General features: G+C 37.6%; 1 protein-coding gene across 1 annotated transcript in view; it reads left to right on the top strand.

Moving 5' to 3' along the window:
- The window catches only part of LOC140140521 (NACHT and WD repeat domain-containing protein 2-like), a 74900-nt gene that overhangs the window by 5755 nt on the left and 43078 nt on the right, over positions 1–26067 (top strand). The window contains 19 exon segments of the mRNA XM_072162279.1: positions 969–1151; positions 1797–2013; positions 3223–3341; positions 4213–4367; positions 4953–5053; positions 6206–6287; positions 9636–9744; positions 10794–11031; positions 11949–12125; positions 12997–13196; positions 13718–13862; positions 18054–18285; positions 18512–18589; positions 18992–19175; positions 20629–20780; positions 21192–21302; positions 21304–21334; positions 23231–23382; positions 24297–24392. Coding sequence (XP_072018380.1) covers positions 969–1151; positions 1797–2013; positions 3223–3341; positions 4213–4367; positions 4953–5053; positions 6206–6287; positions 9636–9744; positions 10794–11031; positions 11949–12125; positions 12997–13196; positions 13718–13862; positions 18054–18285; positions 18512–18589; positions 18992–19175; positions 20629–20780; positions 21192–21302; positions 21304–21334; positions 23231–23382; positions 24297–24392 — 2762 coding nt within the window.

Here is a 26067-nt window from a genome sequence, read left to right as displayed (position 1 = left end):
CGGAAAATTTCAGAAATTAAAAAAAAAAAAAAAAAAAAAAATTTAAATTTTTTTTTAAAGTTATTTATTTTTTCGGCTTTGGAGTGTCCCAGGACCTAGACCTAAATGCTAGGATCATTCATGGTTGACCTAAAAAAAAAAAAAAAAAAATTCAAGATGTTTACGTTATTTTTAATATGAAAATTGATAATTTGTATTCATGTCATACTCTATTAATGATTTCAAAATGCATTCAAATTCAATGCATTTTGAAATCATTAATAGAGTATGACATGAATACAAATTATCAATTTTCATATTAAAAATAACAAAACATCTTGAAATTTTTTTTTTTTTTTTTTTTTAGGTCAACCATGAATGATCCTAGCATTTAGGTCTAGGTCCAGGGACACTCCAAAACCAAAAAATTAAAAAATAATTTTTTTTTTTTGAAATTGAGTATAGTCCCACCCCCAATTTTGAAAAATGTTCACCCAAAAACGGGGTGGGACTATACTCGCGTCAGTACGGTACTTCCCATTATATTTGTGGCTTTCATTTCATGAGTTTAATAAGCATCTGCTGAAAATGACTGACTTAAGCATCTGGAGGCACTATAGATCTAATACAGTTTAAAACAAACCCAGAAAGAAAATAAAATCCCCTATAGTATTAATGTTGCAGTGAAGAATTAAATGCAAAAATATAACTATTTAACTATTGTCTTGACTACACCTTAACCCTATGAGAACTACCTGCTGATTGACCAAAGTGAATGTAGTGTCCAATTTTGAACCAATCAAGGAGGGTATTTAATAAGATCATCTGCAAATACAAGTCTGACCATAAATAGTTAAAACAATTTGGCAATTAAAATGAGCATTTCAAGTTATCAACCAATCAGAAATGCTGTTAGATGACCAGTAGTGTCCAGGGGGTTAAAATCTTACAATATTTTTCATGTGGCACAAACACCTCTTGCTTTTCAGATCGTATTGCAGTTCTGCAACCAATCGACTCAATCTACCCCAAGTTTTCACAGAATTGCCCAAATGCCGTCGGCAAATGGAGACAAACGTTTGAAGTCATGCGAACGGCATTGTTCACAGTAATCAGAGGTAGCGGTCTGCCAGAAGAGATGATCAATGAACTCACATGGTCTGTTACTGAAGGTTAGTCATGCTAAAGTAGATTTTTTAGTACTTCCATGGTCAGTGATAAACAATCATGCCGATTGGCTGATCAAAATTTGTTTTAACCTATTTCTATGGGTTAATCCTGTTACATCATCACTTTTACGGCAAAATAACATCAAGATCAAACTTCTCATGGATTTTGACCAAAATCCAGCAACATGGTGCGTGCCAGAGGAAAAGGGTTATTACCGTACTGACCCGAGTATAGTCCCACCCCGTTTTTGGGTGAAAATTTTTCAAAATTGGGGGGTGGGACTATACTCGAATTTAAAAAAAAAAAAAAAGTTTGGTATTTTTTCGGTTTTGTAGTGTCCCTGGACCTAGACCTAAATGCTAGGATCATTCATGGTTGACCTAAAAAAATTTTTAAAAATTTCCAAGATGTTTTGTATTTTTAATATGAAAATTGATCATTTGTATTCATGTCATAGTCTATTAATGATTTCAAAATGCATTGCATTGAAATCGAAAATTTGGGGGGTGGGACTTTACTCGAAGGTGGGACTATACTCGCATCAGTACGGTAAATACAGTTTTGCATGTGGTGATGATGAAAAAGATATGTTTTGAAGAAAAAGAAAAAAATGACTTTTTGTGTGTAACATGCTGCTATATTTACAGGTGAAATCGTCCAAGGTTTGAAGGATCTGGATCCAAATCAACCGAACCGGATGTTTCTCTTCAATCGTACATTATCCAATTTTAACGAATCTGAGCCCAACGCCCGTAATTTTATTGACCAATCCCAAGATGGCGAGATTGATGGAGACTCACAGGTTAAACTTCAGGAGTTACGATTGGATTTGCGAAAGAAAATGCCAGAAGATGCCATGTACAGGTATTGTATGCTTGTTTACTGTATTGGGCTAATCCATTTAAAATCCACACTACCCCTGTGGGAGATTTTGGAAATATCTTCCACATAGGGAGTATGAGTTTCAAATGAAATGTACACATTATTCAGCTCCATTTGAATTTCATACACCCTTTGAGAAAGATTCAATCCGAATCTTCCAAAGAGGGAGGATGATTTTCAAATAGAATCGGTTATGAGTGCAAATGAGTGCATTAAGGTTAGCAACTATTTTAAACTGTTGCGATTTGGTAGTTCACAGCAACTTGCCAATGGTAGTGAGCTTTAGCAAAAATTGCATTGATCATTTCATAACGAGTGTGTGGAAGAATTCAAATATCACAGATATACTTTTGTAGGTCCTGTGGTTCTTGAGTTATGTTATAAAGAGGGCTGAAACAACAACACTTTTGTAAAACATACATAACTCATTGACAACAATAAATCAAGCAAGTTTTCAAAGTATATGATTTGTAGAATGAACTTTTGTAAAACATTAAGTGTTATTTTTCAATAATATATTGATTTAGAGAATGAAAATCGATGATATTTAGAAAGGTCTATTGCTATTTAGTCTAATACCATTTCGTCTCATTCCCGTTTAGTCTATATTCAATGGGTCTATTACCAGAAAGTCTAATTGCCACTTAGTCTAATAATCATATAGTCTAATGCTCATTTAGTCTAATATTGTTTGGTCTAATAACCAGTATGTCTACTAACCATATAGTCTAATAACCATTTGGTCTAATATATCTTTAATATCCATTCGGTCTAATAACCATTTGATCTAATAACCGTTAGGTCTAATATTCATATGGTCTAATAACCAGTTAGTTTAATACCATTTCGTCTATTTATGAATAAACTAAATGCTTGTAAGACTAAATGGTGTGTAGACCAAATGGCTATTAGACCTATTGGTTATAGACCAAATGAGTATTAGACTAAATGGTTGTTAGACTAAATGGTTTTAGACTTATTGGTTATTAGACTAAATGGTTAATCGGACCAAATGGGTATCGGACCAAATGGTTAAAGGACCAAATGATTATTGGACGTAGTGCATTTAGACGAAATGGATGTAGACGAAATGGATATTAGACCAAATGATATTAGACCAAATGGCAAATCCCCTTTAGAATAATGACCATCTAATCAAGTAGGGACATTCTTTTTTGGATGTGATTACAGATACAAACTCAGGTTCCTGCCCAGCAGTGAGGAAATGATCAATAATGAACACAACAAAGAACAACTGAAGAAATTCTTAGATCAATTCTGCCGCTATATGATGGACTCTATACGTGAAGGTATGTGTTTGTTTATGTGTTGGTGGGGGTGTGTTTGTAAATGCAGGCAAATGAGGACTTCGGAACAAATATGTATCGCTGATGATGCGCAGGAACATTGAATGTCCTTTGTTCCAGGATAGTGTTGCATCGTCTAAAAGTATCAAGGTGGGAGCTATGGATGTGCATCTGTTTTCCCCTGCAACCGTGGATTTTCATAATAAGAATTCAAGGTCATAAAATGTGAACACACACACAGTGGACATCCCCAGTTGCAGGACCTATTCCAGAAGGTTCTAGAAAGAATTCAGCTTATAGGTTCTCCATTTTACGTCAGGTCCACATGTGGCAATTAGTTGTCAGATTTATACAGTTGTGTAGTCCATGGTTTAAAAGTGAAATATCAGTAATCATTTCATCGGTGTAAAATCCAGTTGTCTAGGGTTGCAAATGAATATGAGTAGTAGTGTTTGTAGGGCAAGGCATGTTAACCTGCAAGGATATACACACAAGACTTTATGCATTCAAACCGGGAACGTAGCTCCAAACAAGTACCGATCTCAACTTGCAGAAATCTGCAGTACATGTAAGTAGATCCCAATTGCATGCCAAATGCATTGGAGAGATACCTCCGCTATTGTGCATTAAAAGCTATTAAAGATAAGTATGCGAAAGCCATCATCCTAGAGCATAGCCCTATATGCTGTGCATTGTTTAACTGGTTTAGCAGCAAGATAAAGTAAATACTTTTTAAAAAAAAGAATCCTATGTAGTCGAACCTTCGTTTGTTTTTCTAAAATAAAAACAAAAACACATAGCGTTTTTACAAATTGTGTGAAAAACAAACCTTTTTTTGACCTAAACTGATAGCAGCATATTTTCCTTCATGCAGGTGCCTTATCAGAAGCAACAGCATTTGACCATACTGATTATGCAGAAGTAGTGTTGCATGCTATATTCTGTAGAGAAAGGGCAGAAGTGTTTGTGGGCAGATCAGATATCTTAGAAATTGTCATGAATCATTTGGAGCAACCAAATGGAAAAATGGTAAGACAAATAAATGGGCTGTTCCAGTTGAAATCCATACACCCCCTGGAAAACATTACCTTAATGTCCCACGCAGGGAGGGGTGTAGATTTCAAATAGAGTCACCCATTCAGGTAATCCTATTTGAAATTCACGCTCCCTGTGTGGAAGATTAAGTCATTTCTTACATAGGGGTGTATGGATTTCAACTGGAATAGCCCAGTGTGTTTTGGTGATATATATATTGCTGTATGAGTACAAGAATAACATTTTTTCAAAGAAGGTGAAATTAGAACTTTGAATTTGGTATCAAATGAAGTGGGCATTTTTATCTTTCACTATTCACGTTAGCAGAAAGTTTGTGTTCAATATAATTGATTTCTAGTGAAGTAATAAACCAAATATTTCACATTGTATGTGCACTAATATTTTCTGGTTTTGCAAGACTATTTTCCTGCATATAGTTGAAGGGTCATTTAGCCACTATCAGAAAAAAAATCATGACCGACTGACCCTATTTTGAAAGTCCTCCCACCCGTAGAACAGGTATTTTTTAATGTTGTTGTTGCCTATTAAACACAATTTGTTTGGTTTTAATTCCAACAGCCTTATGCAATACATGGGGAAGGAGGCACTGGCAAGTCTTCAGTCTTGGCCAAATTGTACAGTAACTTCACTGAGAAATGGGAGAACAAAGAGGAAGGAAGGTATGAATTCGCTACTGATGCACCGACCACCCTAGAACTGAATCGGCTGATCACCGATCGTTGCGCTTGCTGAATGGGCCGAATGGATCTTGATCCCGATCTGTATAATACCAAAAATATTGTCCTACACTTCTTAACCCTATTCTATTACCCCCTATCAATTTCGTGCCATATGGCACGAAATGGCTTAATATGCATGTAAAAAAATTATTTACACAAATAAGGTCTTATTTTTGGAATAGTTTTGATAATTTATCACTTCTCTTTCAACAAAACACCTTTTTTCCTAATACAGCTACCATTAACACATCATAAAATGGTTTAAAATGTTGGAAACCTGCATATTTTGACAATTTTTAGGCCAAATTTTGCCCTAAAAATAGCCCAAAAATGTCCATAAACTTTTTAAATATGGTCCAAAGTAACTCGGATTTCTTTTTATTATACATGTAGAAACACGGCAGTGTATTTAAAAATGCATAAAAATGCCACATTGATGTACTCATACACTTCAAAATTGTAAATGAAATGTTTTGATCATATTTGGCTATGAGCTCATTAATTATTCACAAGCTAATTTGCATAATATTTACATAATTAAATATTAAACTTGTTTTTCTAAAAGCTTAAAGTCCAAGCTTGCCAATGGTATGCCACTTATTGGGTTTTACCCAACCAATAACACTGCAACGCAGTAGTTAATATGATACCTCCACACCACTCAAATATACCACTTTTGTGGGGGTAATAGAATAGGGTTAAACAATTATTAGGGCACACTAAAAATGTATATCTTCAATACAAAAGGTCAAAACTTTCAAATGATGGATGGATTTTCCTCCCAGCTCCATAAGTACATATCATTAGATTTATAAAGTTTATATCGAGGACTGTTAAATATAAAAAATATCAATTTTTAATCATATTGTCATAAAATTTATATTATATCACAAATTTCAAAAATTCCAAAATTATTTGAAATATCAGAAGGACATTCCTCATATTTAGAATGCAATTTGTTGTGTCTGATGTGCTCTCTGGACCCACAAAAATACTGTACAAACATTGCTATCCAATTCCTTCAATGAGTAAAAGTGGACAAATGTGGCTCCAGCATGTCACTGACAATTTTTAATTCCTATTTTGTTGCAGACCTATCATGGTGATCCGTTTTATTGGCATCACTCCAGAGTCATCCAATATCAGAGATCTACTCTATAGCATCTGTCTACAAGTAAGTATACCAGCAGGGGAAACATGTTACACTTTTGATTTTTTTTTCATTCGGCTGCGAAGCAGGCGACTACAAAGTTTCTCCATGTATTACGATCTGAAGCCAAAGTGGCAATGGCATCTGCTAGTAGAAAGTTGTCAAAATCCCCCAACAGTTTTTGCACATAAGACAAGTAGGATGTTCTTTGCCTTCCAGGTCTTCTTTTACCATGTAACGGGGTGTAAAGAGCATATCTTCTGCATGGTTCATCTTCCTGCATTCTCAGCATATGTCCCAGGAATCGTAGTTGTCGGGATCTGACAGAGTTGATAAGAGGCACAGTGTTGGTGATGGTATAGACCCTTTCATTACTAACATCGTGCGCTTGATGTTCAGCATTATCCTGTAACATGATGTACCAAAAGCGTTGATCTTATTTTCCATGTCAGTAGATATCACCCAGGACTCGCAGCCTTAGAGCAATACTGTAACACAAGTGGTGTGAAAAAGCTTGACTTTTGTTGCAACAATGATTGTTGGACTTCTCCACAGATGCTCTTGTTTCCAAAATGCATACCAAGCAAGCACCTTAATTACATAGTATCAGAAATGTAGCAAATAAAAGTTATAAAAGAATTGGAACCCTCATTTGATACACATTTGACACATTTTTGATACATTTGGGTGGTATTTGATACAGTTTTTATTGATACCCTATATTTTCAGTTGATACAGTTTCAATACAGCCTTCATATATCAAAACTGCATACTTACCAACTGTTCAGATTTAATCTTATTTGTTAAGATTTTTGAGTTTTGAAACTCCCAAAAATCTGAACAATCAGATTTTCAAATCATTCAAAGAACAAATTTAGGTAACACAAAAACAGCCCAATGAATAAAATGTTGCAATATATGAATGATAATCAATAACTAATACTATGGTGTCAAAGGATAGGTGCAGAGGGTACACGCGCACACTGGGTAGGGTCTATGCCTAATACATGCAAAATCAGCCCGTTTTGGGGCTATATTCTTGCAGCTGTGTACCTTGCGGTTCCCATTGTACACTCCAGGGTCTAAGGTTTCTGGGTACGCCCTGTGGGTGTTCCGATTTTGAACTTTCTATTGTTGGCAGGTATGAAACTGTATCAGATTGCCATTTGATATAGTTTTAATACACTTTGGTACACTTTTGACACACCTTTTGCTGTATAGAATTGAGCAGGGTATACATGTTTGTAGTTGAGGTAGTTGAGGTAGTTCACTACCTCAGACGGACAGTCTCGAGTCATGCCCGGCATTGTTCTGGCAGAAGGGCGTCATGGATTACATTCATATCACGGCCAGTGAACGCAAACAGGGAGTCCTGGGACCTGTACTACTTGCCATATCTGGTTGGAGACGGGATGGTAAGAGTGAAGGCGATGTGGATCAGATAATATCTCGTATGCTGCGGCCACTGGACAGCTGTGAGAAGGAAAACTCCAATGTTAAACCATTCTGTAGGAGTTGCGACCACAGATATTATAGAGCAACAGAAAAACTATGACAGCAAACCTATATAACACTAGGGTTAAAGTCCCAAAACATCAATTTCTGAAACTGACGCTGATTGGAAGAAATCAAATGACGACTTTTCCTCAAAGCCTTATGGAAGGGACAAGTCTGATAAGAGCGTTTGTAACAGGAAAAACCTAATGAACTGCAAGAAAATCGTCAACATCTCCACAATGAATGTGAGAACCATCCGAGAGAAGAGCTAGTGTCAAACTTGATAGAATACAACATCGACATCCTGGGGATCCAGGAGCACCGCATAGTGCATAAAGAACCAGTCAAATATGAAGACATCCTGGGACAGACTCTTATCACAACATCAGCTACCAGGAATAGAGCAGGTGCAGCTACAGGGGGAGTAGGAATAGTGCTAAGTGCAAATGCAAAGGCTTCACTGGCTGGTGTGGTACCACATACAGAAAGAATATTGGTTGCCAACTTTCAAGGAAACCCTGCAACTACTGTTATTGTTACCTATTGTCCCACCAATGTGGAAGACGAAGACAAAGTAGAAGATCACTATGACAACTTGAGGAGAACTATAGATTCCATCCCTGCGCATAATGTCTTGATGGTTATACAAGGTGTATCAAAAATATTGGTACCCATTTGTTTCCATTGATAATTTATGAATCTTGCACATAAAAATTCAACACGTAATCCACATAATTTATAGATAAATTGTATAACAAGTCATAAACTATATATTCTGAACATTTCAAGAATATCCAATGTAAGATTCGGAAGATACAGGCGTTTTAATAAACAGCAAAATTGATGGGTACCAATAATTTTGATACATCCTGTAGGAGATTTCAATGGCAGAATTGGAACAGAGGATGCAAAGTTCACCTACCATGACATGACTAATAGGAATGGGAAGTTCTTGGTTGATCTGGCAATTGAAAAGAACCTGATTTGTGCTAACACTTATTTTAGGAAGAGGAAAGGAAAGCTGTGGACTTTCTGCAGCCCAGCAGGAAGCAAGTTTACAACATCAATTGGAAGCAGTACATCACAAACAAAGAGCTGTATGGGGACCTACCGAAACTTTCACAGAAGATCAGAGAGAGGAGGACACGTTTCGCTGGGCATGCATACAGAAGCAAAAATGAGCCTGTAGCCAAGCTGATCCATTGGACACCAAAACATGGAAACAGAAAACCTGGCAGACCCCTCTAACATACGTGGATGTATTGAAACAGGACACTGGACTGGATGTTATGGATTTGATAACGGCCATGCAGGACAGAAGGGTTTGGCGTGCTGTTGTAGTTCGAGGACACCACTCATCTTAAGCAAGTAAGTAAGCATACATGTTTACTGAATGAGTAAACAATATGCTCTTGCCTGGAAATGAGGCAGGGGGAGGCAGGCAGTCAACTTGAATTTTGGTATGGGCGAGCAGACTTTAAGAACTGATTTTCGGGCAAAAACGGACGTCTGAACTGAAATTATTATGAAAGTCTAATCATAGTTACATGTACTGGCCACATATAGTTTGATCAGCTCTTAATAAGCGGGAAATGTTAGGCTTTTACCACTATGCCAAAAAGTAGACCCACGTTAAGAGTGCTATTAGTTGACCTGTCTTGTCTATATTTTGTGTGTTAAAGAAAGCAGACAAAGTATAGGACTTGAATTAATAATTTGTGATGCTTCTGGCGAGATGTCACAAGAAAATTTTCGAAATAAAATATTTTGATATTAATCCGCGATGTTATAAGGCCCACCGTTTACGAGCTGATCAAAGTATATGCTTGTATCTAATCTTTCATCTCAAAGTGTGTGTTTTAATTCCACCAACAGCTATGTTATTGCTTACATCTGGATGTATCTACGCTACCCAGGGAGTACACACAACTGGAAAGCAAATTCTATAACATGCTGAATCTTGCCACTGCAGAGATGCCTATTGGTAAGTTCATCATTTGAGTTATTTTTTTCTGCTCAAAATGGACTACTGTAAAAGTAGAAATTTTCACGCTCCATTTATTTTCGCGCTTTTTGCATTCTAAGCTCCAACAGCGAAAATAACATGGTGCGAATATATTTGTTTTGTGTATCGGTCAATGTAAGGATATTAGAATAGAATTTGAAAACAACGGAAACGGTTCAAACATTAATAGTGCGAAAATCTCCACTTTTACAGTATTCCATTTGAAATCGGTGGAAGATTTAAGAAAAGTTTTCCACAGAGGGAGAAAATCTGAATCTTTATGGTGAAAGAAATACCTTATTTGTGACACAATCTGATTAATGGCGGCCAAAGGAGGCATTTTTGAAAATTGAGTCACCTTTTACAAACATTAGGCTATTATATACTGAAAACACCAAATGTCTAGCATACTTAGTTCTAGGGTTATGAAGTTTTGTGATGTTTTTATTGTTTTTTACTCCATATTTTTGCCTTTATCTAAATTTCAAATTTGCTCACATTTGTTCTATAACTAAATAGTGCATTTTTGCATAATTTTTTTTTGTCTCTTCTAATTTCAGTGAATGTTGAAAACAGTTGGAGACATATTTTACATGGCTCAACTTGTAAAAATTTGTTATTGGTCCATTTTGTCTATGACTTTGTCAAATGACATCTGTCTACTCTGAGCCAAATTCTGTAAACAAGTCAGTGTAGCTGTGCTTTGTTGTGAAATTCATGGAATACATCAATAACCAAGTAACTTTACGACAAGGACACATTTTACACACCACATAATTTAACCCCATGAGAACTACCTGCCGATTGGCCAAAATGAATATTGTGTCATATTTTGAACCAATCAAGGAGGGTATTAATAAGATCATCTGCAAATGCAAGTTTGACCATGAAATATTTTAAAGCCTAGTCATAATTGGCAATTGAAATGAGCATTTCAAGTTATCAACCAATCAGAAATGCTGTTAGATGATCAGTACAAAATGTAGTACCCAGGGGGTTAATTATTAATCTACTTGTTCTCTTTCCAGTCATTTTTCTGGATGCCTTGGATCAGCTGACCAATGAGAATCAAGCGCATGATTTGAACTGGCTTCCATCCAGTCTACCCAACTTTGTCCATATGATAGTCACAGTCAGACCGGCAGCCGGGGGTGGATTCGCCAAGTACAAGAGAATGGGTAACAGCGACTGTAGTCTGGAGTTGGTACCGATGGATGAGAAAGAGAGATCAGATATGATTCAACTCAGGCTGGAGAAACTTGGAAGGTAAAAGTACCAGTATCAGACCTGAAATGTTGTTGATCAAATTTATGTGTTTTCTTTTATTTTCAGCCCAATTTGAGCCATTTTACCCAAATTTTACACTGTTTTTCAGCTTTTTTGAGCATTTTCAGCATGTTTCACAAGTTTCAGGTCTGCTGTATTCAATCCATTGATGCTCTCTGTGCTGGCCACAAGCGACAACATAAAGATTCCAAGTTTTTGATATTTTATCAAAATATCAAGAGCTATCTTAAGAACCACTGAACCAATACTAGGCATGTTTGTACTAATTTTATATATATTTTTCATGCTAATTCATTCTAAATATGGCCATGAAAATGCACTAACTGCAGTATTTTGTCCTACACTGTAGGATATTATCAGGTATGACTGACATGGTCATCTGATCCACTTTCCCGGTGAGTAGTTTCCAGTGTTCCTTTTGCAGACTTCAGTAGTGGATTGTAAACATGACTAAAGAAGTATGTTTATAATTCACTACTGAAGTACTGAAGTCTGCAAAAAAGAATAATGAGCACCTGAAACTGCTCGAAGTCATTTGCTGGGAAAGTGGATCAGATGACCATATCAGTCAAACCTGAGGATGTCCTCCGATATGTAGGACAAAATATTGTATTGAGTAAAAAATTAATTGATTTTGTTAATTGGTTGATTGGTCAATTACATGATATTTTCACTTTAATCACCAATCAGAATGGAGCTTTGCAAATAATTCACCCCAATTTTGTGTGTGGTGAAATTATTCTAACAATGTTGCTGATTGGTCCAGTTGATAATGAAAACTTCTTTTTGGCCGATCGGCAGGTAGTTCTCATAGGGTTAAGCAAAAAAAAAAATTCAAAATGCTTAGTTACTGAACAAACCTAATGAATCTATTCAATGTGAATGTTATGTTATAGATGCCTCACCAAATCTCAGATGGACTACGTCAAGTCAGCATATGGTAAAGGACAACCCCCAGCACTATACATTCGTCTGGCATGTGACATAGCATCTAATTGGAAGTCATATACACCGATGTCTGAATGCACACTGGCTGATTGCACTATGGAAATCATAGCACAAAGATTTCAGGAGTAAGTTTCATTAGGTTCCACTGCCTCAGCAGAATCAATCACGTCTCACTTCCTTTTTCAACAAAATGGACGGTAATAACTATCAACATTTAACCAAAAAAATGCCTCAGGCAAAACTCAGTTCCTGGAAATAAATACTACACAAGGTCATTTTATGTAACTCATTGAAATATCTGTGTCCTATATGCACGGAATGGATTCCCCCAGCAGCGAAACCAGCTCAAGAAGTATAGCTCTGTTCTTTAGTTTGTTCGTTCATTTGTAACAAACATTAACCCTAACCCTACCCGTGGTTTTTTTGCTATCGGAAGGGAAAGAAGGAACAAAAAAGGAGAGAAGATGAAGAGAAAAGTCACTTGGCACCCCCGGGATTCGAATCTCGGACCCCTCGCATGCCACGCAGAAGATCCCCAGCATGTAACCACACAGGTGACGATTCCCTGGGTATATATGACTTGGTCTGATTGCGTCATCAAGTCCTGTGGAATGCATGCATGCAGGGTGGTTTTAATAGTGAGCTTTAGTGAGACCTAGTTGGGTTAGGGTTAAACATTGTGTGAGTTTTGAGCGTGCTTTACGCTGCAGCTGTGGATGCATTGGTTTGCACACGCATTTACATGATTGTGTCATTGCGATCTCGTAATAGGATTCTGGTGCTATCAAATCAGAAACATGTCACACCCAATTGAGGTGCCAATGAATACGACCTTCACGCACATTTAACACTGTAACTCAGAATACAATTTGCCGACTTTACGGCTCATTCATAGTGTACGGCCCCATATGGTTAATAAATTATGTCCAAATTATCTCTTAGCAAGTAATGAAATATTATTTTTTACTAAATCTATAATCATTGTTTTAATTTTAGCTTGGAAGATGTTCACGGTAAATTGTTTGTAAGCCATGCTCTTGGATACCTGACTGCTTCCAATAACGGTCTGTCACCCAATGAGCTTCTAGATGTGCTGTCATGTGATGATGATGTCCTAGAAGATGTATTCCAGTATCATGTCCCACCAATTAGAAGGTTGCCAGTGTTGTTGTGGACAAGACTAAGGCTTGATTTAGGTAAGATCTTATTCCTTCTTTTAAAGAGTTAGCAATGACTAATGATGACTATGATGGTATTTGGACACATTTCTGGTGGTCACTTCTGGGGCATGTGGGGCCTTCTTAATTAATTACCCCGAACCCCTAGGGGTGGTTTGGGTGGAGGTGCTACCTGCTCCTACACCCGATTCTCTTTACTGTTTATCTGTATGCAGCTTTCTTTTTATGAGCCGATTTGTTTTCCATGTAACATGCCCCTTTCATCATAAGGTAGTACTTTTGTGGACAAAACTAAGACTTGATTTACATGCAAGTATAGATGCGTCTGCACACGAGAATTAGGTTCGATTTAGGTAAGATCATATTCCTCTTTCGACTGATGTCCTCAAACAGCTTCTGATGTTTTATCCAAAGGGGCCTACCCCCTTCATTGGACGTGTTACAAAAATACCTTGAATGAAAACTGGATATCATAAAAGTTATACATATTTGATGATCCTGTTCCTAAAAAAAAAAAAATATTTGTTATTTATCTCCAGGTGACTACCTGGTAGAAAGTGGAGCTGACAAGATGGTGGTATACCGCTGGTATCACAGACTCTTCCACGTGGTTGCCAAGAATCGCTACTTATCTGTCAATGGTAAACGTATCCATGAGAACTTGGCAAACTATTTCCTAGGAAGGTCAGTTAATCATCGCTATTTTTCTTTTTTATTGCAATCGAAATGTGATCTGCTATCAGGAAATGAGCATAAAGTTGCAAGTTGGTAGTTTCGAGACATCCTGGCTGCTGGGTTGGTATTCTTTGTTTCACATGCACATGTTCAAGCCAATAGTTTGTCTACTACTGGCTTGTACAGATGCGCAGAAAACAAAGAGCATCAACTCAGCAGCCAGGATGTCTAGAAACTATACCAACTTGTGACTTTACGCTCATTTCATGGTAGCAGGTCACAAATAGTAATTTTTGAAAGACATGAAGAGAAGTGAGGAGATGTGAAATGCTGTGAGAGAAAAACAGTGCATAATAATTAAGTACCATCAGTAGTAGATATAAATGGATTGGACATATTGCGGAATCCCAAACTTGCGATAGAGGGACTGAAGACAGGGAAGGGTCAAAATGGGAATGCTTTTAATGAGCTAAAAAACATGCAGCTATATGTGCTGCCAATTAATAAAGCAAACACCGAATACAGAAATAGGGAGTAGAAAAGATGAGAACCATGGATCATGAATTCCATTCATCTGTAGATTGCACTACGTCTATGGACTTAAACATGTAACTTGACAATTCAATTCCAATTCTTTCACAATTAAAATTGATATCTATGTTGTAATTTTGAAACACTGGTCGAGTTAGAAACTCATCACATAACAATTCGACATTCTTTGTATTTATTGTTTCACTTAAGAAGGTTAGAATATCCCAAATCCATGATTCCTTGTGTTGTTTTCCTCTGTGAATAAACCGACTACTCTCGAAGCCCATAGTGATGTGTTCAATTTTGTGTTGAATATTTTTCTCCCAGTAATTTTGGTTTGTATCGAGAACCACCGAAACAGCAGCCCGGAATTCAGGGAAATATTCTGCCTGATCTTTAAAATATTTTTGCACGTTCAAATCATCTGCAAATATATCTTTTAAGGTGCGAGCCTTCCTGGACATGCAGACAACCCCAATCAGCAATGGGCCATTCTATTTAAAATCCACACTACCCCTGTGGAAGATTTTAGAAATATCTTCCACATGTAATTGGTCAGGGTTAATCATTTTGAAACCCATTCTATTATGGCTTTACCTATATCTTCAACACCTGGAGTGAGTATTTCAAATGGAAGCTACCCAACTGCCTATTCTATTCGAAACTCATACTCCCTCTGTGGAAAACTTAAGTTAAATATTTCACAGGGGTAGTGTGGATTTTAAATGAAATAGCCCAACGCAAAGGTAGCCATCAATAAACAAAATAATAATAATAATAATGATAATGATAATAATAATACACATGCTTTTATAAAACGCCATTTCAGGTGATCACAGCACATGAAACAATAGACATAAAAAAACACATCAACAATAAGATAAATGAAGCAAAAAAGCAACATGATACAATATGCAAGAACTAAAATCATGATATTTGTGGAAAAGGTGGGATTTGAGGCCCTTTTTGAAGACTGGAAGTGAGCCAGTGGATCTTATGGTTTGAGGCAGGCTGTTCCACATGGATGGTGCTGCAAAAGAAACTTGTCTTGTCAGCGGTTGATTTGAGAGTTCTGCTGTTTATTTTTGGTAATTCAAGACGAGTGATGTCGGTGGATGAGCGCAATCCCCAACGGGCAGGAGAGTATGAAGTCAGGAGGGATGAATAATAGGCTGGTGCAATATCATTGATGGCCTTAAACACACACAGCAAGATCTTAAAAGCTATCCGCTCCTTGACTGGCAGCCAATGAAGTTGATGGAGAAAGGGGGATGCATGGTCATATTTGGTGGCACGAAAGATCAGTTTAGCAGACCAGTTCTGCAGACGTTGAAGTTGGGCAATATCGGCTTGTCTTGCTCCCAGAAGAAGAGCATTGCCGTAATCAAGGCGTGACAGAACTAGAGAGCGAATTATGTGATTGCAGGTGTCAAAGTCCAGGTAACGATGGATGCGGGTGATATTCCTGAGATGTGTGTTCAAACTGCTACAGATGGATGATATGTGGGATGTCATTGTCATGTGAGTGTCGAAGATGACTCCAAGATTCCGCACCGTCTCAGATGGGTGAATGGTGTCAGAACCAACTTGTAAAATAACCGGTGGCATGCGCTGCTTGTTTTTAGGGGATATCATATGGCAATGAAAAACTTAAGTCGTATCATTGTTCACCTTCAGCATATTGGTATCCACGAACGTATCACATTTATGCACTGAGTGAGAGTGGAGAGAGCATTCTGATGCTGGATTGGATGGATCGAAGCTAATGCAGATGTAGAGCTGAAAACCACTACTAACATCTTGACTACTGGATTCACAATAAATGGACTCTTAACTTTCGGAAGAATTGCATGATCATTTGTCCAGCCTGTTTTCCTTCTTCACCAATGACTGTTGCAGACAATCTGCAGGAAGTAGACGGTGCTTTATCTTTTGGCAACACTTTCTTGCATGTTAAATAATACTTTCCATCCGCCTCTCTTTGCCTTGTGTAACGTGACAAATAAAGTAATTTTGAAAAAGTAATCGAATATAATCGCCACGCTGACATATATGCATACCGCCGGAAGTGGTGTAATGGCACCAATGCAGAACGCAAGCGTGTCAGTGACACTGGTAATAGTGATGAAGACGGCTGCATCTGTAGGCCAATCCCATTCAGTCTTCTACCACCAGACGACTATCAGTGTATCTCCATAAAGCAATTATATGAACATGTCATCGATGCCAACACCTGAAATAGAACAATGGAAAATAGAGTAATTGCACATTGAAAGAAGTCATTGTTAATTGGCCTTTTGGCAGATCACAAAATCTTTTCAAAGACATAATGTCATCATGGCTGCCATTGCACACCTCGGCAATGCGCAACCCTAATTATAGTCAAGCATGTGCATTTGACGATGTGACGTGACATGTAGATTTCAGTTTCTTTTGCAATTGATTTCAAGAAATACATGGTCAATACGATTACTACAATTAGATGGTTTGCATGAATTAATCATCCTTCTCAGGCACAGCATCCATATTTTGCCTGCCAGATAGCGAATTCTTGGCACTAGATATCACCGGTCATCATATTTTTAGTCACAGTTTGTTATCATGTAATAATTGAGCGAACTTGAAAATTCCCTTGGACAAGGAACTAGCTGCTTATTGTCTCGGTTACTTGTACAAGACTCGGAGGAACTGATTCTGGCTGCAAGGGTTATTATATGTGTAGGCTGATCAGGGTTCTACACATGCATCCCTGAATCATAGATCCTGGAAACTAACTGCTAATTATTGTCTTGGTTAGGCAATAGAAACAAATTAGTTCAATCTTTCGATCGACCATCAATGCTTGGTCGACCTTTTTAATTTATGAAATCAATTAATTTACTATTGTTAATTGTAATTTAATAGTAATTTGTGCCTGTAATGGTATTGACCAATATCAATTTAGTGTCAATTCTGGATTAATTAGTTGAGAGATCATTAATAATTAGCTTCGAAGCAGCACCGACGGTCGATCCAAAGATCGAACAAAATTGTTTCTGGTGCCTTACTTGTACAAGACTTGGGGGAGCTGATCCTGGCTGCAGTGGTTATTATATATGCAGGCTGATCATAGACCCTGGAAGATAGTATTTCTTCCAGGGTCTATGCCTCAATGATGCTAAATTGTCTTTATGATATTTCTTGGGCCACAGTGGTCAGGAAATTTCTGTATAATGTGATGATCGAGGCTTCCACATGTTAGTCTGTGCACAGTGCACTATAATTCACTGTTCTGTTTTTTCTTCTTTTCTTGCAAGACAATAATGTGCTTGTGAAAATGTTACCACGAACAAGATGATTCACACAATGTGATCCATACAGGCCATATTTGTAGAAAATGGCAGTCACATTTTGTTTATCACCTGTCACTTGATACCACCAGGCTATCCCTGTTGTAATCTAAGCACCTCATGGACGACATGACCTTAATCTCCCACACAGGGAGTGTAGATTTCAAATGGAGTTGCCTATATTTAGGTAAACCCATATGAAACATACACTCCCTGTGTGGAAGATAAAGATAATGTCCTTCATAGGAGGTGTATGGATTTCAACCGCAATAGCCCATTGGGTGTTATTCCATCTATTGGGTGCTATAGACTCATAAAATATCATTATTGAACATTCCAGATGGGCTAATGCGCCAAAGCCATACAGAATCAAAGGCTCCAACGATGTGGACATAGCTCACCGACGTGTTCAAGACCAGCCCTTGATACTAGACCCAACATTTTATGGCGAGTCAGATATGCAAACACCAAGGTCAGGAGGTACTGGTCAGAAGAAACGGTACAACATGAGGAAGCTGTCAGAGTTGCCTCAGCATTTGATTCAAGCTGAGATGTGGAAGGAAGCAGAACAGGTAATAACATAGTGAACCCCACTGCAATGGGCTATCCCATTTAAAATGCACACTACCCCTGTGGAAGAATTAGGAAATATCTTCCACAGGGGGAGTATGTTTTTCAAATGTAATTGGTCTGAGGTAATCAGATTGAAACCCAAACTGATTTTGTTTGATTGCATCACAAATATATTTAACAAAATAATTCAATTTGGTGTCACCAATATAATCTCTCCCGTTATAGGTGATGTGTTCTATTCAATGGTGTGAAGCCAAATGCAGTACTGGGCGCATTTATCAACTACTGGATGAACTCTCACAGGTATGTAGGCCTATACTTATGTGTCTCTGCAAGAGGGGGGCATAGTTATATATAGCTAAGAAACACCCTTGCATATGAATCACACTTGCATATTGATATAGGGCTTACCCAAACACAAATACCACACAATTAAGGTCATTTTTATGTAACTCATTGACCCATGTGTGCCATATGCTGCCTCCGGCTATAACGATAGCCTGGTGATCTGGTCAGTCCATTGACAGATACTAACCTCAGGAGGGAATTCAATTTTTGATCCTCTTCAGTAAATGAAACATAATGACTGTCATATCTCTTGAACAAAAGCTATGATACTACTCTGTATCACTGATATAAAGTTGGTATGAGCCCAGTATCAAAATAGGTAAGGGAAAAAATCTTCATTTTGTTCCTCTCTTTAAGGCTGCCACCAAGTGCGACACAGAACACCAGAATAATCTCAACTGCTTCTATCGCATGATACGTGCCAATTCACAAGTGTTACACCGCCATCCAGATTTACTATGTCAAGCAGCCATAAATGAACCTGATTCATCTACATGTGTAGCCATCGGGAAAGCTTACAGCAAAAACATCAAAGAACAAGGTGAGAAGATTTTGCTAAAGTCTGCCACAGAGTGTCAAATAGAACTGGGTAACTTCCATTTGAAATACTCACTCCAGTTGTGGAAGATATATGTAAAGCTATAATACAGGGGCACACCGACATCGCCTGGCTAATAATTATTTGATGCAGCAGAGACACTAAAATGAATACACGGGATCGATACACATGAATTGCTATGCACGATTTTGATATCAGACAAAAATCTTTGGATACTGGGTTAGAAAATGATGAATATCTCCCGTAAATGATTTCGTTTCAAGAAACCAGATGTGGTCTCATACACTTGAAAATATGTGTTGAACAGATATGATAGTCGTTAGCGTGCGCTTTGAAAATTGGCTGTGCGCTTTGAACTCAAAATTTGACCAAAACTCTAATTTTATATTGTGTTGGTCCTGTATGGACTACAGCACGCAGCAGGCTATAGCGGCACTCACTAAGTGGAGGCAGTATAACCATTGACCGCAATGTCGTATACAAGCTAACTCACACAGCGAGAAATCAGTTACCCCGGCTATTGTCAGTAGCCTTAGTCAGGTCACTTCGCTAATTATGCATCTCATAAGGTCCGAATAAAATGGCCCTGGGTGGCTGTGGATTCAACCTATCATGGCGATTTCTACCATGAAGATATCGGGGCGATGTCACTGTGAGGGGGAGTATGGGTTTCAAAATGATTAACCCTGAACAATTACATTGAAAAACATACTCCCTCTGTGGAAGGTAATCCCAAAATCTTCCACAGGGGTAGTGTGAAATTTAAATGGAATAGGCCTTAAAAAAGTTTAAACTGACTTCATCAGCACAACAAATTGTTACACCAGGGTTGCCAAACCCGCGATGTGGTAGCCCAATTGGGTGACTTTTGAAGATTTTTCCAGCGACTCATGACAATCCCGGAATGACAATTTCTTGTCCCATAGAAACCAATGGTTAAGAAAAAATTGGGCAACTTTTCAACATTGGCTCCCGCAACTTCTGATAGTTTCCTGCTCCATAGAAACCAATTGTAAAGAGAAAAATTGGGTGACTTTTCGATTATTTGACCCGCGGTTTGGGCTGAAATATTTTGGCAACCCTCTGTGATACACATCTTCATCAGAATAAGTGATATGATGTTGTTTTGGACTTGTATAATCAGTGGCTGTGGTTTAGCTTGTAAATGCTAAATTTCATTGGTTCCTGTATGTCGTCTATCATGCAGTAGAGGATAGTGGCCGTATTGTCGCTGAGAATGCTTGACAAGGCCTGCAGTAGCTGCCCGTGTTTAGTGCATTAATGTATTTGGGTGGCAAAGTCTGCTTGACTATACAGGGGTGACTAAGGTCAAAGTTCAATTGTACTGAAACAATCCGACAATGCATTGCATATGTGAAATTCCAATATCGCTCATTATTTATCTATTTGTTATATTTGCTTTTCCTTTATTCAGTGCAATATTGGGCAGACTTATCCAAAAGCCAGCAGCCAGATCCAGAGGTCATGACCTTTTCTCATTCTGCCCCTGTAAATGTGGTATCATTCTCTCCCATGTGTAAACATGTCGCTGTAGGATGTGACAATGGTACAGTCAGAGTATGGAGGGTAAGTAATGTAGGCAGGCAGTGTCAAATTGACCTTTTTAATAATCCCATAAGCCTTTGCAAGTACACCTGAGACGCCGTCAGGCTGATGTGCGCATTGTTACAGCGCACTTCACAGCTTTGAAATGTGCAGTAGTGATGTTCAGTAAAAGATGTGCGCATTGGCGTGACGTCAAATGACGACATCTCAGGTGTACTCGCAAAGGCTTATGGGATTTACCGAAAAGGTCCCTTTGAGAAGTCTTTCCTCCCTCTTCCCCCCACCCCTCAGTTAGAGGCCTTTTTTGTAATTTTTTGACCATTTTCATCAAAGTTTACCCCTCTGGAAATTTGCCTTGCCCTTCTGAAAAAGGCTGGTACCTGACAAGGTGAAGTGCATGTTGAATCATTTATTTGGTTGATATGTTTTCAGGTTTCCAGTGGTGCCATGGAGATGCAGATAGAGAATATGGATGCTTTAAGCTTTGCTTGGCCTATACACTGCTTCTGGCTTGCTATACTAGAGAGTGACGGAATCAAAGATATGGGACGGAACAGCAAAATCAATAGCTAAAAGTATGTATAGGCTGATTTCTGTATGTAAAAAGTAAACCACTAATTCCCCAGTTATTGATAATTACCCATTTAGTCAGTTGCCCTGCAGGCTAGACCATAATAAACTCTCGTGTGATAGATAAACTCGTCAGGTTCATCACATAGTGGCTTACCAGAATAAAGATAGATTGAATGAATGAATGAATCATAAAAGAAAACTGTAAAGTTCATTTTGGAGAAAAACAAGATTGAAAAAATGTTGACTTGTAACAAGCTTGTGTTGTCGCAATAATTTCGAATTCATTGAATGAAAACTGTTCCCAAGTGTTCAAAGCACATTATTGTACTATATTTACTTCATATTTTAGCTTTTAAATGGGTAAAAAAGGATTCCAAAGTTATACATCGGTATGTGAAACAGAAAAATGTCGCAAACATAGGAAAAAGTGCATCACATAGTGGCGTATCCACTATATCCAACTTTGTGATATGTTTTTTTTTACAAAAAAGGGCATCACATAGTGTTGTATCTTGATCACATGATCAAGATACGCTACTATGTGATGCGCATCACATAGTGGCTTTTATTAGATATGCCACAATGTGATGCACCTTTTTCTACTTTGTGTACAATTTTTTACACTAAACTCAACCCAGAAAGTATCGAAACGATTATAGATGGCCAGATATATCAGGAACTGAAATATATAGCAAAAACTTATTTAATGTATATAAAGCGCAGCTTTCTCCTGCGCATTTTGATACCTCTTTTGTTGCTCTACGATATCATTTGGTCGAGTTATGGGCGCTTGAGTGGCCCCAAGTCGGATTTTGAAAGTTGCACTTAGCTCCTATTCAAGACCTTAGAATGTGTGGGGTTGGGGGTGTGTGTATGTACACGACGAACGCATTTGGCTTGAATAGGAGCGAAGGAGCGAAGTGCATAACCAACCGCGATCATATATTGCATATTTCAGACTATATCACGAACGCACAACCTTAGATACAATACTGACCAATCACAAGTGCGTTGGCATGGTTGGATTCACTATGCACGCACATACGCACACCCTGGCGTACATCACACCATAAATTGTCATGCTATGTCGGTGCTCATTGGAGCGTTAAAAGAAAATTGTTTTATGAAAGGAATTCCACACATATCTTACACTTTCCACAAAAAGGCTGACAGTACTCTGTACAAACTTCCTATACCGATTCGGAGGACAAAAAGAGTTCAACAGTCTCGATTCCTGACCTGTAAAAGGGTTTCAGGTCACAGTCTGTGTATGTGACAGTAAACTGTGTACAATGGCAGGGGTCTTGGCCTGGAAGCACCTTCCGGGTCACTGGGTTACCTTTACTTACCATAAAGCTGTCAATTATCATGCACAACAAGTAGGAATTACTGGTTTAAATCGTTAATAAAATTATAAAGACAAATCTACCACACATCTTATTTTAAAGGGTAATTAAATAATCTATGAAAGAGATAATTACTTCCGAAAAGATGACAAAAGATGACCAAAGATGTTTTTATTGCGGTGTCCTCTGCCAACTAAAGGCAACAGGAGATTGAATGATGTCATTTTCCAAATATGGTCATATCATCGTCATATATCATGGTCAAACGCCACCTTTTGGAATGGCTGCAACAAAATGGCAACGACAGACTCTTATACACTGTCCATGGTCTTACACAAGGTACCAAGCTCACTCTGTCCTCACTTTTACGATCGAAGTAGTGCCTCTCTTATTTTAGTACTCCCAGGTTGAACTTAAAAGCAAATCAGTACAGGGAAGAAATACATTGTGAGAAGTGTAAGATATCAGCTCTGATTTAATTCTATCTTCTATGGGACTTGACTGTGTGGGAAATGATTCAGGTTATTACAATAATGTATTGTTCATTTGTAGATCATTTGGTGTGTACAATGAAGGCAGACATTGAACCAGTAGCCAAGGTGTACATACCAAAGCAGTGTAAGCAACTGGTCCTGGCTTCAACTGGACGGGTTGAACTTTTCAACACTTCATCGGGAAAATCGCTGAAAAAGTACAGCCTCAGGGTAAGTGTGGGAGTTTTTGATTATCAGCTCTTTACTAAAGGATTAATTCCAAGGGGTATAAAGTCACTTTCCAGCTAAATAGATTTTTATTTTTTACATCCTGATATGAAAATCTAACCAACATTATCAAGGAGGACAACTAGATGCAAAAATCTGAATTGCATATGTATGATGGCAGCCCTTATAATGAAAGACAGAGATAAAAAGACTAAATCGTGTCTGACGTCAGGGCAGATACGCGCTGTACAAAAAGTACAAAGAGGAGGGTTTCTTTGTTTTATTTTTTACTAGAGGAAAAAATAGTGCTTTTCTGCTGAGAGTTTTGCCAAATCCCATCTGGCTTTCTCAAATCAATGTTCATGTCGAGGGCTTAGTGCAACAAAGGGCTATCTGCATTTTTGCCGATATTGAGGTTTTGGTACCAAAATAATCCTGAGAACACTGGGAATGTTCTGGACACAAAGGGCTATCTGCATTGAAATTAGTGTTTAAATTAATGGATTTCAAAATGAGCAAAAGTAACCTTGTGTTTAGTGCAACCTGAGACGAAAATACCTTAGATATTTTCGTCTCAGGTGCAACAAATGGCTATCTGCTAACTTTCCATTGACATTTGTGTATGTAATGCAGGGCGAGGTCTCTAGTGTTTAGAGCAACAAAAGGTATCTGCAGATGGGCTATCTGCAGAGGTTTTTGCTCATTATCTTGAAATGCCCAAATTGTAGATAGCCCTTTGTTGCACTAAACCCTCGGTCTTGATTAGAGGAAACTTGATCACATGTTTTTATTCCACATAATATTAGATTTCCTTTCTTTGGGTCTTGAGCAGAGACCAAAAAATTAGTGTTGTATTTTATGGAATCAGGGGTATATCAGTACTATTTAATTGATTTTATCTACTGTTCTTTTTGCAGTGTCGTCCCAAAGCAATGGTATTTGACAAGACTGGCAAACACCTGCTAATGGCTCATGGTACCACCATATGTCTGTATGATTACACCAAAGAAGAGGTATGTATGACCTACAATCCTGGTGGAAATTCATTGCCACACCAGCACATACTGGTGTTCAAAGCATGTAATCGAAGCTAAATATGTGATAGTTCCACGTTATCTTTGTATAATAGTTGCAAATGCACAATCAGCTTACACTTGCCTTACTGGTGCAGTGTCATAAATCAGGAATTTCCATAAGATTAGAAACATGGCTTACCTGCCGGAATGCAAAGAGTATTTTACAAGACTGAAAAATACAAAAAAATTCTTAGCCCAAAAATTGTTTTTTATTAATTTTTGAAAACTAGATAAAAATATCTAGGAGCAGTTTTTTAATTTTTTGGCATTTTGACCAACTTCACCAAAAATATTTGAAATTTGGGTGAAAATCAGGCTTTTTTATGATTTTTTTGAAAGTCCAGCTTTTTTGACAATTTTTGGTTCAAATTTTTCAAAGTTGGTCGAAATTCAAAAAATAAAAAAAGATCTCCTAGATGTTTTTATCTAGTTTTTACAAATTAATTTTAAAAAAACATTTTTGGGATTTTGGGACAAAAATGAGCATTTTGGCCCAAATTTGACCTCAAAGATGAACTTATCAAGTCTTTGCCTTTCTAAATATGTATACTTTTATATACTTTAGACCAACAATTTAGCAGTTATAAGGCCATGATTCCAGGGTTCAGACCAACCTTTTTTAAGGTTTTAAGATTCTAATGTTAAACTGGTCCACTTTGTGTGACACTTATAATCTAGTCCTCGGATAGGTTCCCATGCACCCAGCTGATAAATTTTCTATTTCTTCGTAATCCTTAAAGTCCCAAGTATACAAATTTTGTTGTTCCCAAAACAAATATTGTCCCATGGGTGGGGGAAAGGTCATTAAACTTTACATGGGGTCAAACTTCAAGCTTCATCAAATTTCAAACTTCATCAAATTGTGTCAAAAACAGTACTAATGTGTACCTTTGGTCACAAGGATTCAGAAAACGTATAGTTTTACCTATCTAGGATGTACCGGTCTTGAGTTATTACCAAAAAGGTCAAAGGTCAAGCATTGACCTCTAAAGGGTCAAAATTTTAAACTTGCTCCGATCTTGATGAAAATGGGGTCAAAAACATTATAATTTAATAAATGATCTTAAACAATGCTAGTTAACAATTATGTAGGATGTTTCATAACCTAGATTTTGCATAAAAATAGGTCAATGACCATAGAAACCCATTGAGCTTGACATGTTTTTATATGATACATCTCATCAGTGTGTATCTTTTTGGTAATAAACCACCACATTAAAGGAGGATTTCGTGATCCTAGCATGCTCTTTTTATGACATTTTTCAGTACATATCCACGAAAAAAGCCTATTCCCAAAATTTCAGTTGATTCCGAATTTGCGTTTGCGAGTTATGCATGATTATGTGTATTACACTGCTCCATAGACAATTCAAATTTCACGATATCTTTGCAAAACGAATTAATCTGCAAGAAATATTTTGTACATAAACATGATGTAGCCAGAGGTTTCCAGTGATATAAAAATCTCAACTTTTTTTGAGAAAAGTGGGGGGATGAGGCTGTGGATCACGAAATGCCCCTTTAAATCAAAAATTGTATCTTTGAATGTGAAAATGTTTGAAATCCATACACCCCCTATGGAAAACATTTTGTACTTTTTGAATGTGAAAAT

This window comes from Amphiura filiformis, chromosome 19, assembly GCF_039555335.1.
Source record: "Amphiura filiformis chromosome 19, Afil_fr2py, whole genome shotgun sequence".
Lineage (NCBI taxonomy): Eukaryota > Metazoa > Echinodermata > Ophiuroidea > Amphilepidida > Amphiuridae > Amphiura > Amphiura filiformis.
Note: the sequence above shows the minus strand (reverse complement) of the source record. Positions and strands in the feature narration are given on the sequence as shown.